The sequence below is a fragment of the Equus przewalskii genome, chromosome 3, assembly GCF_037783145.1.
Source record: "Equus przewalskii isolate Varuska chromosome 3, EquPr2, whole genome shotgun sequence".
Classification (NCBI taxonomy): domain Eukaryota; kingdom Metazoa; phylum Chordata; class Mammalia; order Perissodactyla; family Equidae; genus Equus; species Equus przewalskii.
In genome coordinates, this window is record NC_091833.1 from 51,442,945 (window position 1) to 51,460,736 (window position 17,792).

Genomic DNA, 17,792 nt, shown 5'->3' on the forward strand with positions numbered 1-17,792 from the left:
AAGCCTCAAAACTCACGTTGTTGGAAACAAATCCCCATTGCCACAAGACCTGCATGATGTTAATGTCTGTGAGGGAGGAAGCAAGGGGAAGCAAAGTGGGCTCTGATGGGCCTGAGAATAGAAAATACCCAAAGTATTCACTGGAAAATGCAAAGGGCTAATTTAAGAACAGCAGGTGAAACTGGGAGGGAGTGTGCCTAATCCGACAGAGGTGATCTATAGTGAAATCCGAAGGAACTATAGTCATCTGGCCCATCTGAACTCTCAATACTGACCAGCCAGGGCTTCCTTCCAGACAGGGCTCCACATGGAGGGGAAACTGTTGGGAGGAGAATCAAAATTGAGCAGAACTAGGACATCAGAGATGAAAGAAAGGGAGGGTCCAATTAAAACCAAGGATGGGAACAAAGCCAGCACAACTTAGAAAGCAAGCTGTCATATTTTTCAGTACTATGTGAAAAAACAGAAGATTGGGCTCTGAAGTCAGAAAAGTTAACCTGAATGTTTACTGGATCCTTTTTACAAATGTATGGCTTATGACAACATGTCATTTGGAAAATTCACTGAGTTATGCAGATCTTCCAAATGTAGACACATTTAATTCTACAGGATAAAAGACACATTTGTTAATATCAACACAATCTCACCATAAAATATTAGTTAATATGGTTAAATATTAGGAAGCTGTCAAGCTCAAGGTGTTAGATACAAATTTTTCACTTGAAAATTCAAATTTTATCAATGAAAACAAATTCTGCCAGTTGTTTTTCTTAAAGTGAAAGGTTAACTTAGCTCTTTTTTGAGAACATGTCTGCTAAATGCTCAAGTCTGAAAAACCATAGTTTGTCAGTCGTTCTTTTAAGTAAAAATGGAGTTCTATGAAAAAGCATTTAGTACAGCTCTCAACTCAAATAATCACACAAATGCTTTTTCTTGAGCAAATCGCTGTATTACTTTAAAAACAATATATGGAAGAAGTGTTTTATACATAGATCTTATCTCTCCACACCAGAATATTAAAAAGATGAGTTCTTGAGTGATGTCTGCATCATAATGGAGTGAGCTCTCCCCTTGAAATCTCCCCTCTAAAGTACAACCAAAAGCACATTCATACACCAACAGGGGACAGTCACACAACACAAAAGATGTCTGAGAGACCCATGCAGCCATATGTCTGAAGGTGGTGGGGCCCAATCCTCTGGAGTAAGTGGAAGCTGGTAAGCGGTACTTTTCTCTTCCCAATGGCAGCCAGCAACTTTGGACAGCACACGGCTCTGAGAGGAAAGGGGGAGGGGGCGGCCCTCTGTGGGAACACCATTGCCCTCCAAGTTCCCTCACAGCCTGAGGGAAAGCCCCACACATAGAGGAGACTGAGCTGTTGTGGGGATGTCTCCATCAAACTAGGACCCCAGAAGAGCAGTTGGTGAGGGCCCAGGGAGAACACTGGGATCATGCAGAAGAAAAAGAGTGTCCCTCTCCATCCTGCTTGGTACTCCAGCCCTCTGATCACTCAGAGAGCCATGTGGAGAGAGAGGCAGTGGCTGGGAAAAGTGTGCAGGTCTATGTGATTGCCTAGAGTGCAGCACAGAGAAAGAGGCGGCAGACAGGAAAAATGCACAGGTGTAAAAAGGTGCCCCTTCCTCTGCCCAGCACTCCAGCCTTGTGATCACCCAGAGCTCTGCACAGAGAGAAAAGCAGAGGCTAAGAGAAGTGCAGGTGAAAGAAAGCATTCCTGCTCCTGCCTGGCACTCCAGATCAGCCATCAGTCAGAGTGTCGTACAGAGAGAAAAGAAGTTGGCGGCTGGAGCTGGGAGCCCTAGATCATGCTGGGCTCAGAATACACAGCATCTGATCCCCACCCAGTGGTGGCAGGTGGAAGCTGCAACCAGATAATAACTATGTAGAGGCAAAACTCCATGCTGTCAAGCAGTATGAAAAAGTACATTAAATCTCCAGACCAGAAGGAAAGTGACAAGTACCCAGAAACTAACCCTGAAGATATAGAAATTCATAACCTAAATGACAGAGAATTCAAAATAGCTATCATAAAAAAACTCGAGTTACAAGAAAACACAGAAAGACAAATCAACGAATTCAGGAGCTTCTTTGCAAAAGAGATTGAAACCATAAAGAAGAACCAATCAGAATTGTTGGAGATGAAAAACACAATGGATGAGATAAAGAAAAAATCTGGATTCCCTAAACAACAGAGCTGACAATATGGAGGACCAAATTAGCAATTTAGAGGACAGTAATATAGAAACGCTTCAGCTAGAGAAGAGAGAACTAAGACCAAAAAGAAATGAAACTCTCAGAGAAATATTTAACTCAATTAGGTAATGCAACATACGGATTAGAGGTGTTCCAGAAGGAGAAGAAAAGAAGAATGGAGGAGAAAGCTTGTTCAAAGAAATAATAGCTGAGAACTTCCCAAACCTGGGGAAAGAGCTGGAAATACAAGTGAACGAAGCCAGCAGATCTCCTAATTACATCACTTTAAAAAGACCTACTGCAAGGCATATAGTAGTAAAGCTGGCAAAAGTTAATGACAAAGAAAAAATACTAAGGGCAGCAAGGCAGAAGAAAATAACTTACAAAGGAGCTCCTAACAGGCTTTCAGTGGATTTCTCAGCAGAAACCTTACAGGCTAGGAGAGAGTGGAATGATATATTCAAAATTCTGAAAGACAAAAACTTTCAGCCAAAAATACTCTGTCCAGTGAAAATATCCTTCAGATATGATGGAGAAATAAAAACTTTCCCAGGTAAAGAAAAGCTAAGGGAGCTCATCACCACAAGACCCCCCCTACAAGAAATTCTCAAGAAGGCTCTCATCCTAAAAAAGATGAGTTCTCAAGGGAGGAGAGTTAATACAGTGAATATTTTTTACTGTTCAACAAGGACTCTCTTAAGTAAAATTGGCATTTTTTTTCCCTATTGCCAATGCATGGCAGTGAAGCATATAATGATGCTAGTGGAGTTTGGCACCACTGCCTTGATTCATACTAAGATGACAGTTGTTTTACTCATCATTGCTTTTGTACCATCAGTGCAAGCGTCAACTCAATGAAAGGGCAAAAAACAGCTTAGTATTATTATGCAAATATGTTCGAACTCGTGGACCTCCTAAATGCATCTTAGGGGCCTCCAGGTATCCATGGACCACATTTTGAGAACCACTAGACTAGAGGGGCAACAATATAAGAACTAGCAGTGAGCATTAAATGCCTAGTTACTTAGAGAGGTAAGACTAAATGAGAACTAAAAGGGAGAGAGTATAGTATATAAAGGGTGCACACTCTGCCAATGTAGAAATAGTACAAATATTAAAACATGAAAGGAGAATTAGAAGAGCATATGTAAAAAGCTTTTAAATGTTTGCAGTAATCATACTGGTGTTGGTAGTACTGATATTGTTATTTCGAGTCTATTATGAGTTTGACAAAAGATTGAGCAAATGATTAATTATGAGATTCTAATTCTGTCATCTTCAATGTCTTTGAGAACCCAGATTCCCATTTAGAAGAAAAAAGATACAATTATAATAGAGAAAAGAATAAACAAAATCCATACAGTCATGATTCTGAATTGGAAGTATAGTGTGAACTTGTGAGGTACTTTTCTTGAAAATGTAAGTGTGTATGTGTGTGTATTGTGCATGAAATAAGTATGTCTGTATGTATGCATTTATATCTACTAGCTCTGCCCACTAAAAGGCTTAGAAACAATGACCAAGCCAGTAGCAATGAGCATCACTGGTAGCTAGATTTTGGTCTTGAAATATCATTTCCCACTAAAAGAACTTTTTGGAAATGGAAATTGACTTATTCCAAGTTTGGGAAAGGAAATATATAATATGAGCCCAGAAAACTTTGTCATACTAAAAAGAAAGTTGCTCCAAATTATTAAGGTCATGTCAAAAGGACTCGGAAGGCAGCTTGAAGAGGCTTCCATTGGCCAGCACTGGGAAACAATAATTACAATGCATTGACTCATCAAATAGACTTAAATACATGCATTTATAATGCTATTTAAAAAATAACGTTAGTAATATTTATAACAGGAAGGACAGAGAGAAGAAGAACAGCAACACCACCAACAACTACTCACTTTTAGAGCATGTTACGAATCTATTTTATTATTTTAAAAATTGGCAAATAAAGGGAAAGACTCAAGTAGCATTTATCTTGCCTTTTATTTATAAAAGTTACCACTGGGTTACTGAGTAGTAGATGAGGAAAGGAGATTTTTAAAAAAAATAAAAAGTGTTCCAATTCTTAGGTTCAAAATTATAATGCTACGACATGGATGAAGCTTGAAGACTTTGTGCTAAGTGAAATTATCCAGTCACAAAAAGATAAATACCATATGATTCCTCTTATATGAGGTACCTAAAGTAGTCAAATTCATAGAGACAGAAAGAATGAGGTTGCCAGGAGGTGGGGGCAGGGGGAGCTGTTATTTAATGAGTACAGAGTTTTAGTTTTGCAAGATGGAAAGAGTTCTGGAGATGGATGGTGGTGGTGATAGCACTAGAATATGAATATACTTAATACCACTGCACACCTACAAATGGTTAAGATGGTAAACTGTATGTTATGTGTATTTTACTATAATAAAATAAAATGGAAAAAAATTGTAGACTTAGAATATCACCATTTCAACTTCCAGTGAACTAATTGTTTTAAGAATTGCACTAAGATCACAAAAAAAGATAATTGGAAGTTATACAACACAATCTATAGCCTTCCCAAGGATATCAAACATGCATTTTATCCAGGTCCTAATTTGCAGAAAACAGAGGGTGGAGGAATACGAAACTGCACCATGAATATGCAATCAACAAAATCCAGACTACGGGAAACTCTACGGGTCAAATAACCTAAATTTTCAATAGATAAACTGCAGAGGATCCTGTATATTAAAAGAGACTTAAAAAGATATCAAATAAAAAAGTAGTAAAGATTAAATAAAATGTGTAGAGAAGTCCACTTGGTTGATAAAATTAGAAAGAAATGCAAGGAAGTGATTGATATAAATGTCTGGGTAGTTAGATGAAGGGTGCCGTAAGCGAGGAGAAGTAGCTTTAGACAACGGGGTCTTCGGCATGCCTAGAAAAGGTGTATTTCTTGACCTGGATGGTAATTTCTAGAGTGTTTGTCTAACAGATATTCATTAAGATGTGTGTGTGTGCATGTACATGTGTGGTTAGTGTTGGTGGTTTTCTGTATGTATTTTATTTTATAGTAAAAAGTTTTTAGAAAATAGACTAAATATCTTTAAGCTTCTTGTACCTTCAAATTTTATATTTCCTAATGTCTGCTAAACTCTTCAGACAGAAATTAAAGTTCTCTGGCCCAACTATCTTACTGCCAAAAATCTGATGTTCAATTATATATTTGACAAAGGAAGTTAAGCTGAGTTGATTTAGGCAAATACTTAAAAGCTTTTTCTTTCTTTCTTTCTCTCTCTCTTTTCTCTCGCTCTTATCATAAGATATAGAGGAATGAAAATCACAGAATTTTCAAGGAAGGAACAGTGTCAGGGGATATTTTGTTCTAAACTAAATAAACTCAGAGTGAAACCAAAAATAATTATTTTTTCTCCTTCCCTCTTTCCTATTAAATTCTTAAATGTTCAATTAGGCCAATTTGCAAAAAACAATGGTGCTAACAACCACAGGTAAGAAAAGTGCTCAGGCAACGAGCCTGCTGGAAATAAACAGAAGTAGCAATTCATCACGGAAAAGAATTTGAAGTATTTTGTAATTTAGAAAACAAGAATTCCCTCGTCTTTCAACCCACAGGTAAATATGCAGTATTATCTTATAGAGGATCAGATTTGTCTACCTCTTGAAATCAATCAAATAAAGCCAAATTAATAAAAATATATTAAAGTAGTAGCTTTTGAATTTTCTGAAAATTGCATTAGCCTCAAAAAATGAATTAGAGTTTTCCACTTCTTGCATGATACTTCACGGACGATTTGTGGAAGTTAGATTTATTTTTGTAAGGATTCTGAGAAATCATTCAGTAGATTATTATGCTTAATAAACTCAAAAAATTGCCTGACATCCAAAGAAATCTATTTTGCATTTGAAGTGCTTGACTCAATAAGTGGAGTCCCCATGGATTCACTTACTTCCCTAGTTTGCTCCAAGAACAGGTCAGGCTAGCCAAGAGACAGGTCACTGTTGTCTTGATGAGGATGTAACATAATCATTTACTTACCCTCCATGATGGTCAAAGGATCTTCCACTTTGGGGCGCAGAATATTAGGGCCAAAGACAGTGGCCAGGTTCTGCACACTCATTTTGTTAACTCCCGAATAGGATTGTACTTCATCCAAGAACCTGTTGGATGTAAGAACCCAAACAAAACACAATGGGATCAAATTTGTCAGTGGAAGAAAATAGGTTACTGGGAAATTTATGAACTGGAGTATGTTCAAAGATGATTATGAAGACAAAATTATTTAGAAATTCAAACATTGCTCAGTCAAACATGGAGAAAATATATTGCAAATCATTAATTTTATTAATTATAAATTGTTAAATGGTTATTTATATTAATTACATTATTATTACATATATTATTCTATGAAATATAAATTATTCATTAATGATGAGAGGTCCTATCAAATATCACCTCTGGCCTGGCTTGGCTTGGTTTCCTCTGTCAGCCACAGGAGTAAGTGTATTTAGATAAACCTTATATGGACTTGAGATTGAAGAATATGGATTTCCTTCCAACCCCTAAATAAAATATTAAATTTAGACACATATTCAACTTGAGAACTATAAATAGGATGATCTGGTACAATCCCTTATTTCAGAGAGGAGGAATCAATCCTTTTTGTGTGGAGTAATTTGTGAACTTTAAGTTTATAGTCTATTTAAAAATGAGATCAAATATGGCTTAGGTTAAAATCTCAGTTCTACTGATATGAAAAACTGTAAGCACAAATTGTTTCAATTTATTAGATACTGAAGAATAAGAGGCATAAAATTGGCTTTCCCCCAAACGATTTTAGTAGGGGGACTGTTTCTGTAATTTCAGGCTGTTTGCACTCCTTACTCCCTCTTCATTTCTACAAGAGCTTCTATCATTTCATGGCTTACTAACGGTACTGATGAGACAAAGAAGAAGCGATAAAGAATAAAAAAGAACTTATTTTATGTGTTACTTAGAATCTATTTTATTATGTGTCAGTCATTGTACTAACATTAATTTTTCAAAGCATCTCTGTGAGGTAAATACTATTGTTATCTCTATTTCACAGATGAGACACATGAGGCATCCGAGAGGTTAAGTATCTTCTGCAAGGATGCAGAGTAGTAAGTGGCAGAGCTGAGATGCGAACCCAGGTGACTGACTCTAGAGTCTGGGCTCTAACCACTACACCAGGATGCTAAGAAAAGGTGTCTATGTCCACATATTCACTACTGTTATACAGACTAAACTGTAGCAAAACTGAAGGTCAAAAAGTCAAACTACCATTTCTTATCTGAAGTAGTTGAAATTAAAAGTCTGCTTAAATGTTTCAAGAGAAGTTAAGTTTTTCTATTATGGAGATAAAGATTTGCAATATGGTTCTCAAAGAAGCCCTTTTCCCTTACTTAAAGATAATGTAACCTTTTTATCGTCCACTACAATAGCTTGCATTAGTTCACAATCTTGCCTTACACGTTAATAAGCGTATGCTTTCCATGAAAAGACTTCTTGCTTTTTCACATTCTGAAATCTAAGGTCTTGTTTGCTTCCTAAACATAACCATCACCAGAAAAAGTTATGGTAGGAGATTTTGGAATTCCTGCTCAGTAGCAGTTGACAGTGAACTCCACAGGGTCTCACAATAGTCTGAAACTCCACAGTGCCTAGTCTGCTGAACACATCCAATCATGACGCAAAAACCATACACAAATGATGCATTGGACTGAACTGAAAATTTGAATTTTCTTTTAAAATGGACTGGGAAGCTATCATTTAAAATACCTTGCAGTAGTATCCATCACTAATCTCTTTATTTAAATGTAATATATTTCAATTTTACATATTTGGTTTCTCAAATAGGGGCACATACGTGGCACACCCTGTCCCAGGACTGTAGTTAAACGTGGTCACTGAGAGAGAGCTTTACCAGGCACAATTATCGTTCTGACAGAATTGAATTACAAATGTCTTTTCAATGAGTGTGAAGTGGGACAGGAATGGAAAGAAGATAACATTTATTGAACGCTTACATATATATTAATCATTAAAAAATATAATTTAATTTTAAAACAACTGTGTGAAATGTGTGTTTTTCCTACCATTTCACTTATTAGGACTCTGAGACTGAGAGAGAACAGACAATTGCATAAAGATACACGAGTAGTCAGCGGCAGTCTGGACTCCCATGCAGAACTTCCCCATGCCAATATACACGCTTCTTCTCTCAAACAACGGTACACGGAACATGTACAAACAATTTTGATGGAAATTCAAAGCAACATATCTTTAACATGTAAAAGCAAGAGAGACTTCAGAAATAACAAATTACAAAATCATGCAAATTTAGTGCTCAAAGAAGCCTTTGAGATCACCTTGTCAAACCTCTGTTTTACAGAGGCCAACACTGGAGTTCAGAGCAGTGAAGTGATTTCGTTCCTCGTCAAACATAAGTTACTCACAGGCTAAATAGTCTTGTTTTGTTTAGTTGCGTCTTTAAGACAATTCTTACCTGCAAATATACTTGAGGAGGTTGTAATTGACCGCTGGCAAACTCTTCACCTGCTTCGCTAATTCCTTAACTCCCTGAGTATAAAGAAGAGAATAACTGTTATCTTTCTAAGGTTGGTCTTGGAATTAAAGCAAATGGGAAATCAGCATATAATTGTTTTTTAATTGGTGTCACATATTGTCAGTGAAGGATCCTGTCCTGAAAACTTGCCACCATCACAGCAAGCATTTTACAAATATTTTCAAGGACGTGAAAGCATTTCAAATATCTCCACAAGTACTATGCGGAGAAACAGATTTAAGTGAAGCCCTTTTAACATTTTTAACACTTGTTCACAATTGACTGAAAAAGGAAGATGGCCTCACTTATAATTAGGTTATTTGGGGGGAAAAAATAGCCTTGATGTACTGAGAGTCCTTCTCATTTTTAGCATGCCTGAAACATAGATAAACATACGTCTACTGACAAACAAGTCTCTCAGGACTGGTCACGTTCAGGATACATCATTGAAGGTGGGATGGAGGGGTGCAGCCTGACCTTCCTGGAAATTTTACAAAAGGATTAACTACTTTGTTTCTTCTCATTGTAGGACTTCCTCTAAAATATAAACGGTCCCAGAAAAGCTAATGGATAATATAATCTGATCTGTTCTTCTTCCTGTAAATAGTAAATATTTTAAGCTTTCTGGGACATATAGTTTCTGTCTCAACTACTCAACTCTTCTGTTATACTGCAAAAACAGCCACAGACAATATTATACAACAAACAGAATAAAACTGCATTTACAAAAACAGGCAGCAATTTTGACAAGAGTGCCAAGAAGATCCAAAAGAGAAAAGAAGAGTCTCTTCAACAAATGGCACTGAGACAACTGGATGTCCACATGCCAGACAATAATGTTGGACCTTTTCCTCACACCATAAATAAAAATTAACTCAAAATGGATCAGAGACCTAAACATAAGAGCTAAAGTTATAAAAATCTTAGAAGAAAATATGAGTAAATCTTTGTGACCCTGGGTTAAATAAAACCTTCTTAGGTGTGACACTAAAAGCACAAGTGGCAAATGAAAAATAGACAAATTGGACTTTATGAAAATTAAAAACCTTTTTGCCTCAAAGGACATCATCAAGAAAATAAAGAGGCAATCCACAGAATGGCAGAAAATATTTGCAAATCATATATCCGATAAGGGCCTTGTATCCAAACTACACAAAGAACTCTTACAAATCAATAAGAAGAAGACAAACAGTCCAATTAAAAATGGGAAAATGGTCTGAATAGATGTTTCTCCAAAGAAAATACACCAATAGCCAATAAGTACATGAAAAGATGTTTAATATCGTTAGCCATCAGGGAAATGAAACTCAAACCTCAATGATACACCACTTTACACACATTAGGATGGCTACGATAAAAAAGAGAAATAACAAATGTTGGCCAAAAATATGGAGAAATTAGAACCTGCACACATTGGAATTTTAAATGGTGGAGCCTCTTTAGAAAACACAGTTACATATGGCCCAGCAATTCCTCCTCCTCAATATAAACCCAAGAGAAATGAAAACATATGTTCACACGAAACTTTGTAAGTGGATATAAATAGCATTATTAATAATAGTCAAGCAGTGGAAACAACACACATGTCCTGCAACTAACAAATGGATAAATAACAGAATATTATTTGGAAATAAAAGGAATAAAATACTGATATGGGGTACAATGTGGATGAACTTTGAAAACAGTGAAAGAAGCCAGTCACAAAAGAAAACATATTGAATGATTCCGTTTATATGAACTATCCAGAACAGGCAAATCTATGGAGACAGAAAGTAGATTAGCAGTTGCCAAGAGCTGGGGAAAGAGAGGCATGGGCAATAGATACGCAGTTTGTTATGAGGGGATGAAAATGTGGTAAATATTCTAAAATTAGATTTTGGTGATGACTGCACAACTCTGAGAATATACTAAAAAGCACTGAATGGTACACTTCAAATGGGTGATTTTATAGCATGTGAATTGCATCCCAATAAAGCTGTTTTTACAAAAACAAGCAGTAGGTAGGACTACCTAAGAGTCATTGTTTGAAGTGATTTAAGGGGCACACAAAAAGGAATATGAAAAAAGGCATCCAGTTTTTTCATAGAACGCTTGGCCTCATGTATCGCCACCGTCAACCTTTCAGGGGAGCAAAATGACAAGGGGTGCTTATTTTATTCCTTCAGCCACACTTTTCTTTGTGATGAGAGAGGGAATTAAAAATGAGACCCGAGTTGTGCATGTAAAGTCTAAATCTGTGTGATGTCAATACACAGAATAGCGGAAAACAATAGAAAATCCAACGATAAGACAAAGGGAAGTTTACAAATTAAAGACTAAGAGCACTGAAAAAACTCTCAAAAAAAAACTTTTTTAGAAATAAATGCATCGACTTACTGCTTCCTCCTCTTTGCTGAGCAGTTTGGCACATGACAAAAAATCTTCATACTTTGCATAAGGAATAACTGGTTCTGGAAGTTCTCGGAGATACAGCTTAAGAAGTGATGCCACTGTGTGTACATCTGTGTTGCTGTGGAGACAGAAGTGAGAAGACAATCTTTGGAGTAAACCTTATGCCATTTTATTTGTTTTTTCATCAAATATGCATCGAAGAGTCAGAATTTTATGCCAGTTGGCAATTGAATCAGTCAATCCAGCTTTCAAGAAGCACCCACTTATGTAATGCCAATAAGATGCTACCACAGAGAGGAACACAGAAGGACACTTGGAGTCCTCAGTATGGTATGAAAATATTGGAAAGCTCAAGCATTTTTCTTTTGTGTGTATTTGACGTTAAGTGAAAGTAGTAACTTTTGAAAACAATGAGAATATACCAAACTTCAAATAAAATACAATACAGTTTACAAAAATACCAAATTTACATATGTGTGTATGTATGAATTCAATGCCAAAATTAATTATTTCTGAACCCTAACTTCAGTTCTCAAAATTTCACGCTCATTCTTGAGAAGACATTGGTGACTGGTTATAGATTCCTAAAGCTTAGTATGACAGGCTATAACTTTTTAAGCAGAGCTCATTTTGAATGTGACTGATTCTCGGCATGATTGCATGTCTAACATTTTAAGAGAGTTGGGAATCCTTAGAGTTTTCTAGAAAGAGAAAGTGCAACAAAAATAAACAATGAAAGCTTAACATGGCCCTTGTGTAATGTGCAAAATTTATTTTTATTCTCTGCTGAATACAAGAGTGGCAGGATAATTTAATGCAATATTAATTTATATTTTGTTCCCTGTATTTCCCCATTCCCTGATAATCCGTCAAGAGGACTGACAGTAAACACAGGAAGAGGTGGCGTGTCTTTTATTTATCTACTTTTGGTCTTGTTTTGGTTTTTTATTTGGGAGGAAGGGAACAGGAGCGTGGGAAGGAGAGACTGGTGAGCAGGGAGTAAAAAGGTTGATGGATTCCCACCAAGCAGGGTGAGTGGCAGTGAACAAGGCCAGGGATTCTGCAAGTAGTAAGAACATACACCCCTCCCAGAGTGTGCTGCAGGAAGTGACAAGTCCCCAGAGGGGTGTACCTTGACAAGCTGGAATATAGGCACTGGGATTTCCTGCCTCAGCGAATATTCTCAAGGGTGACAAGGAAGCAGAGTTGACTTCACAAAACTACATGGGTTGAGACAATGGACATCTCAGTTCTCCATTTTGGACCCATAGATTGATTTCATCAGCTATTTCCCACACATGTACTCTGTATCAAGCATTATAGAAAACACAGTGGGTGGGCACCGAGGGGTTAAAAAAAAGGATTATTCTAGCCTGCTCATCATTTATAATCTTGTGGGGGCAGCAGATACTAATACAAGTATATAATCACAAAGTGTGGTGAGCAGTAACAAGGAAAAGTATTGGATGCTAGCTAATAACAAGAGAGGACTAATTTATGGGTTGGAGGGCTTCCCTGAGGAAATGATGCTTGGGCCAAGATCTGAAGGGTATGTAAGAATTAACTAAGTGAGGGCAGAAGAGCAGAAGGCGGCGTCCCTGATTAATGCAAAGCAGGTAAACACAGCCCAAAGTGGGAGGGAGCATCCTGTCCTTGAGGAGCTGACAAAAGGCTAAGGGAGACCAGACCTCTGAGAGGGACTGGATGAGGTCTGAGCGGTAGGCGGTATCCTCATGGACCATGGGACTTCAGCCGCCACAGAATTAGACAGGGCAGGGGCTGAGGTTTTCCATTTTACAGTCAGAGTCAGTCAGAGCAGGCATATTGTCAACCATTTTGCAGATGTTAAAATGACAGAGGTGATCTGAAAGGGCTGGTCTTACCTAATTAATTTTATTCTTGTAATAATTAAATAAATTTTTTCTCTTAAAACTCTAAACTGATAGATAAACTAGAAGTCATCTTAAAGGCTAGCAAAGAAAATAAAAATCATGTCTCTGGGACATCTTGAAAACTGTGACCAAGCTCATTAATTCCTAAAAATATTTTCCAAAAATAATTTTTTTAAAAGATAGGTCTAAAATAGTCTGAGTGGTAAGACAAGGAAGACACAAGTTTGTTTTCCTTTCTGGAAAAACACTTCATTTCATGTACGTCAAAGCCCTCCTTTGTTTCTGTGCTATGCAGTAAAGCACCTGACCCCTGGAGGCACAGTCATCAGTAATAACAAAACCACAGCCTGGGGCAGGATATGCGGTTCAATCAGATACTACAACAAGCTATTTCCATCTTTTCATTCTACTCAAATCCAGCCCACTCTAACCCAACCCACTCCATGACTGGGTTGGCTCGTGTTGCTTTCAAAGTCAATGACAATTTTGTTAAAGCTATAGGTAGGTACAGAGAAGAATATAAAAATAAAATATAAAATAAGTATAATTTCAATATATGGAGTATATGTATAATTTGTATGGCCATGGAGAGTATATAAAAATATTTATGAAATAAATAAGATGATAAGGATAAATAAGAAATATATATTTAACAAGAAATCTGTTTTAGTATTTCAATGATGGACTATTCATGCCATTGTCTCCCAAGTGCACTGTTTTTAAGGTAACTTGCTTGTTACTTTCTTTATGGGGTATTTTGCTTCCAAGGAAGTTGAGCTCTGGTACTGAGGACGTACGAACACTAGATGGCGCGATTGCAAAGTCAGACTAATCGAGATGTTGCGAAAATTGCGAAGGATCAAAGACCCTGAGTCATTCATCCTCCAGCGATTTTCTTAGCACCAAAGCTGCAGTAATGTTCCAAAAATAGAAATATTTGAGCTATGAATCAAAGTAATAGATGTGGCTGGGGTGATTATTTTATTCCTTCCCTAAAGTGAGATGTTACGTTAGCTTTCTAGCGTTATAGTATATATCCACGCACTGTTAGCTATACAGAAGCGATAAAGAAAAAATGACCAAATATATTTTCTTTTTTTAATTAACAAAGGTTATTAAATTTTTGCTTAAAGGCGAAAACTCAAAAATGTATGACTCTTTTTTGGCTTTATTAAACTTAGGCTATTTTGTAGAAATAGAGACTTCTACATTTTCCCAGCATTCTCAGTTTTGGCTTTGTCCTTTCCCACTGAATGGAAGAAAACAATCACTTCTGGACAGACTCCAACATGTTTGCCAGCTCTTATTCACCGCCAGAGGCTCACAATCCATCTGCCTAAGCGCTAGCATGCAGCCCACTAAAATAGGAAGTCTGGAGTTTCTCTGAAAAATCTCTCTATAGCCACTCTGCAAAATAGCAACCTTCTGCATCTAACTCTCCAGTCTGATATCTCTTACTGAAAACCCATGGCTTTGTCTAATTAATATTTGCTTAATAGGTACAGCTAATTAAGTAAATACCAGTACTGTGTGTTAATTGCCCAATGTACCTAGAGAAGTGTGCCACCTTTGCCTCAGAGAAACATACCTCACCTTCAGCAAAGCGAAGTGACTGCACTGGCAAAAGCTGATGTACATGGAGAATTCCAACCCCTAACCTAGCTGATAATAATAATAACAGCAGCAGCAGCAGCAGCACACCTACACACATCTCTCTCTGCATGAGGTCCTCACAGCAGCCCATCAAATTAACATTATTAACTCTGGGGTACTCGAACAGGAAACTGCACATATACAAAATTCTTTTTGGATAATCACTGAGCTATGAGAGGTTTTAAAGTCACACTCTTTGGCAGAAATTCAAAACTATTTGCTAAAGTTGAAATCATTCTACAGACCTCAAGTCTCTTTCACTCACCTGGCTGTAGAATGTGTTTTCAGAAATCAAGACAAATAATCATGCTCATTCTCTCCAGTGATAGCAAGGAGGCAGAGACAGGCCCGGGGATCCCGTGTAAGAGAGCTTTCAGGCCAGAAGATGCTGTGTCGCATGTCATTTAACTGATCAACATATGCCTTTCGTTTGCACCTTATTTTGTACTGGGACTTTACTTCTGGGTCGTGTAGTGCTTTTTATCAAACTCACAGGGAGGATTCCATGAGACTTCCTATGACTGACCTAACTTTATATTCTCACAGGTCTTGCTTTGGTCATTCTGGGATCACCCTACCAATGGTTCACTCACCAAATAGCTCCTGAATGCTTAAAGGGGCGCACTGCTCACACCACACGCTGGGGAGAAGAAATGAACTACAGAGGTCTTTACTGTGTCCCTCCGGCTTATATCTCTAACTGATCACCATCAACACGTTTCCATACCTATGTGCCTCGTTGGTTTGACTTCTTCACACTTTCTAGATATTCTAGCTGCTAAGTTCTTGCCTGGTGCCTTAAGAATGTTTTTATACTCCTGGAAATTACCTGCCCTATTTACAATCCATGTACAATATAGGACTCTTACTAATCTGAAAGCGATAACGGAGTCTGACAGCCACCCTTCCTTGGTCATCCTCTAATCCCACCCAACCTTCCCTGATAAACAGACTCACACACAGAGATAAGTCTAAATGCCACAGTAATTACAAGTATAATACCGCACAGGCAAAACCTTAAAACTTTTAAGCCTTGAAATTAGAAATGGGAGTTTTTCTCTCTGGATACTATGCACAGAACACAATATAATTCATTGATTTATCTGAATGGAATGAATTTCCAGTGCACCTACACAGGAAGTTATTAAAGATATTGCAAACTTATTTGCAACACACACAATGAGATGACCTAAAATTCCCTTGGAATTAAGAAAAAATAATGTCAAATCCATTGTACTCCATGGAGAATATATACAGGCCTGAAACATTCAGCAGCACCATCAAGATGAAGACACGAAATTGTCTTAAGCCACACACTGCTCTGTCTAGAGTTCACCAGGACATAGACAAGCAAATCCAAAGGTAGTAAACAGTTCCAAGCTAAACTAAATGCCTGCAAGAAAAGTGTGGTTCTGTTCAAACTTATTTTCGTATGTATCTGTCAAAACTGGCACACTTTTTGGCAGTGAAACTTGAATCTGGTTAAACAGTCACGACTTACTGTATGGTTACATAAGCGTCACTGCTGAGTTACACACAACCCCAAAAGACACTTTTACCTCCAGGCGAAGTCCAGGACTACACTGAATTAGTGCTTGTCCCAAACCAGTCTCCTAGATTAAAAGGAATGATGCAGAGAACTGCATGATGACTCCTGCTATAGGAGGATTTGTTTCCCCACCCCCCAAAGTCACTTGTTAAAGCCCTTGCCTCTGATGCGATGGTGTCTGCAAATGGGGCCTTTGGGAGGTAATTAGGGTTAGATGAGGTCATGAGGCAGGGACCCTGGTTGGATAGGATTAGTGCCCTTATGAGAAGAGACACCAGAGGGCTTGCTCCTCGCCCCTTTACGCCTATGCGTAGGCAACAAGGGAAGGCTATGTGAACACAGTGGAGATAAAGTAGCCGTCTACAAGGCAGGAAGACAGCCCTTAACAGAACCAAACCATGTTAACACCCTGATTTCAGGCTTCCAGCCTCCGCAACTGTGAGAACATAAATGTCTGTTGTTTAAGCCACCCAGTCCATGGTATTTTGTTTAGTATATTTAAACTTGTGTAATGGTCACAAGTTTAAATATGGCCACTCTATCATACATTGGAGCCTACAAGTTACACACTTGTCTCTCCAATTTTCTATGATGGAATAGTGGTGGGAGGGATGGTGTTCATGCTTAAAGCTGTCACATTGACATCTTCTCTCTTACTTCTAGAATTACTTATGTTTCTAGATGTATGTGTGTATAGATTTCTCCTTTACAATGCTAGCTAATTACGTAAAAAGGACATTTGACAGTTTGATATACAATCCAACATACCATACACATGAGGATGTCTATGCACACATGCACACATGTGAGTACACACTGACACAACTATATGTGTATAACATACTCGAGGTAACAAAACACCCCGTTGTGTAGCTGTAGGAAGAGATTGCTTTGAGCATCTGAGTTTTGTGATTCCAAATAATAGACCCCTCAAATTGAAAGTAGCTACATTCCAAAACTGAAAAAAAAATTCATGGATATTTGTCTATTTGCTCCTTCTGACGATTATTTCCTGTAAGTCTCTCATTTCATTGTTTGATTCCTCACTCTCCTTTCCCTTCCACCTCTTTGCCTTCTCTTCCTCTGGCCATCATTCCTTACCAGTCAGCTCCTAAGCTTTTCTTCCTCTGTTGGCCTCTAAGTATTATTTTCCTAAACTTTATGCACACTTCCTGGGGAAATTCATGAGTTCAACGATCACTTTTCTATGACTACAAAGTATACATCTCTACACCAGACCTTTCCATTAAATTCTTAGATGTTCCATACATACTTTGAACTCCATATAAACAGAGCTGGACAACAACAAAAAAACTCTTGGCAATAGAAGTATTTCTCCTTTATTATTTTCTCAGCCATGGATGGCATCACTATTCACACAAAGAAGCAAGAAACCTAGCAGTCAACCTAAATTTTGCTCTTCCTGAGATCCTAAATCTAACAGTCATTAGTAAGTCTCAGATTGCACTGCACATTGGAATCACCTGGAAAGTTTTAAAAAATACTAATGACTGGATCCTATATAAT

The 17,792-nt window shown here is 37.6% G+C and overlaps 1 protein-coding gene across 11 annotated transcripts in view; it reads right to left on the reverse strand.

The window, feature by feature from the left end:
* The window catches only part of ARHGAP24 (Rho GTPase activating protein 24), a 720,487-nt gene that overhangs the window by 16,566 nt on the left and 686,129 nt on the right, over positions 1-17,792 (reverse strand). For all 11 annotated transcript variants that reach the window (XM_070614418.1, XM_070614421.1, XM_070614419.1 and 8 more), the window contains 3 exons: positions 11,157-11,289; positions 8,721-8,794; positions 6,230-6,351 (listed from right to left, as the gene is read on the reverse strand). In XM_070614418.1, the coding sequence (XP_070470519.1) occupies positions 6,230-6,351; positions 8,721-8,794; positions 11,157-11,289 (329 nt within the window). The remainder of the gene's footprint in view (positions 1-6,229; positions 6,352-8,720; positions 8,795-11,156; positions 11,290-17,792) is intronic.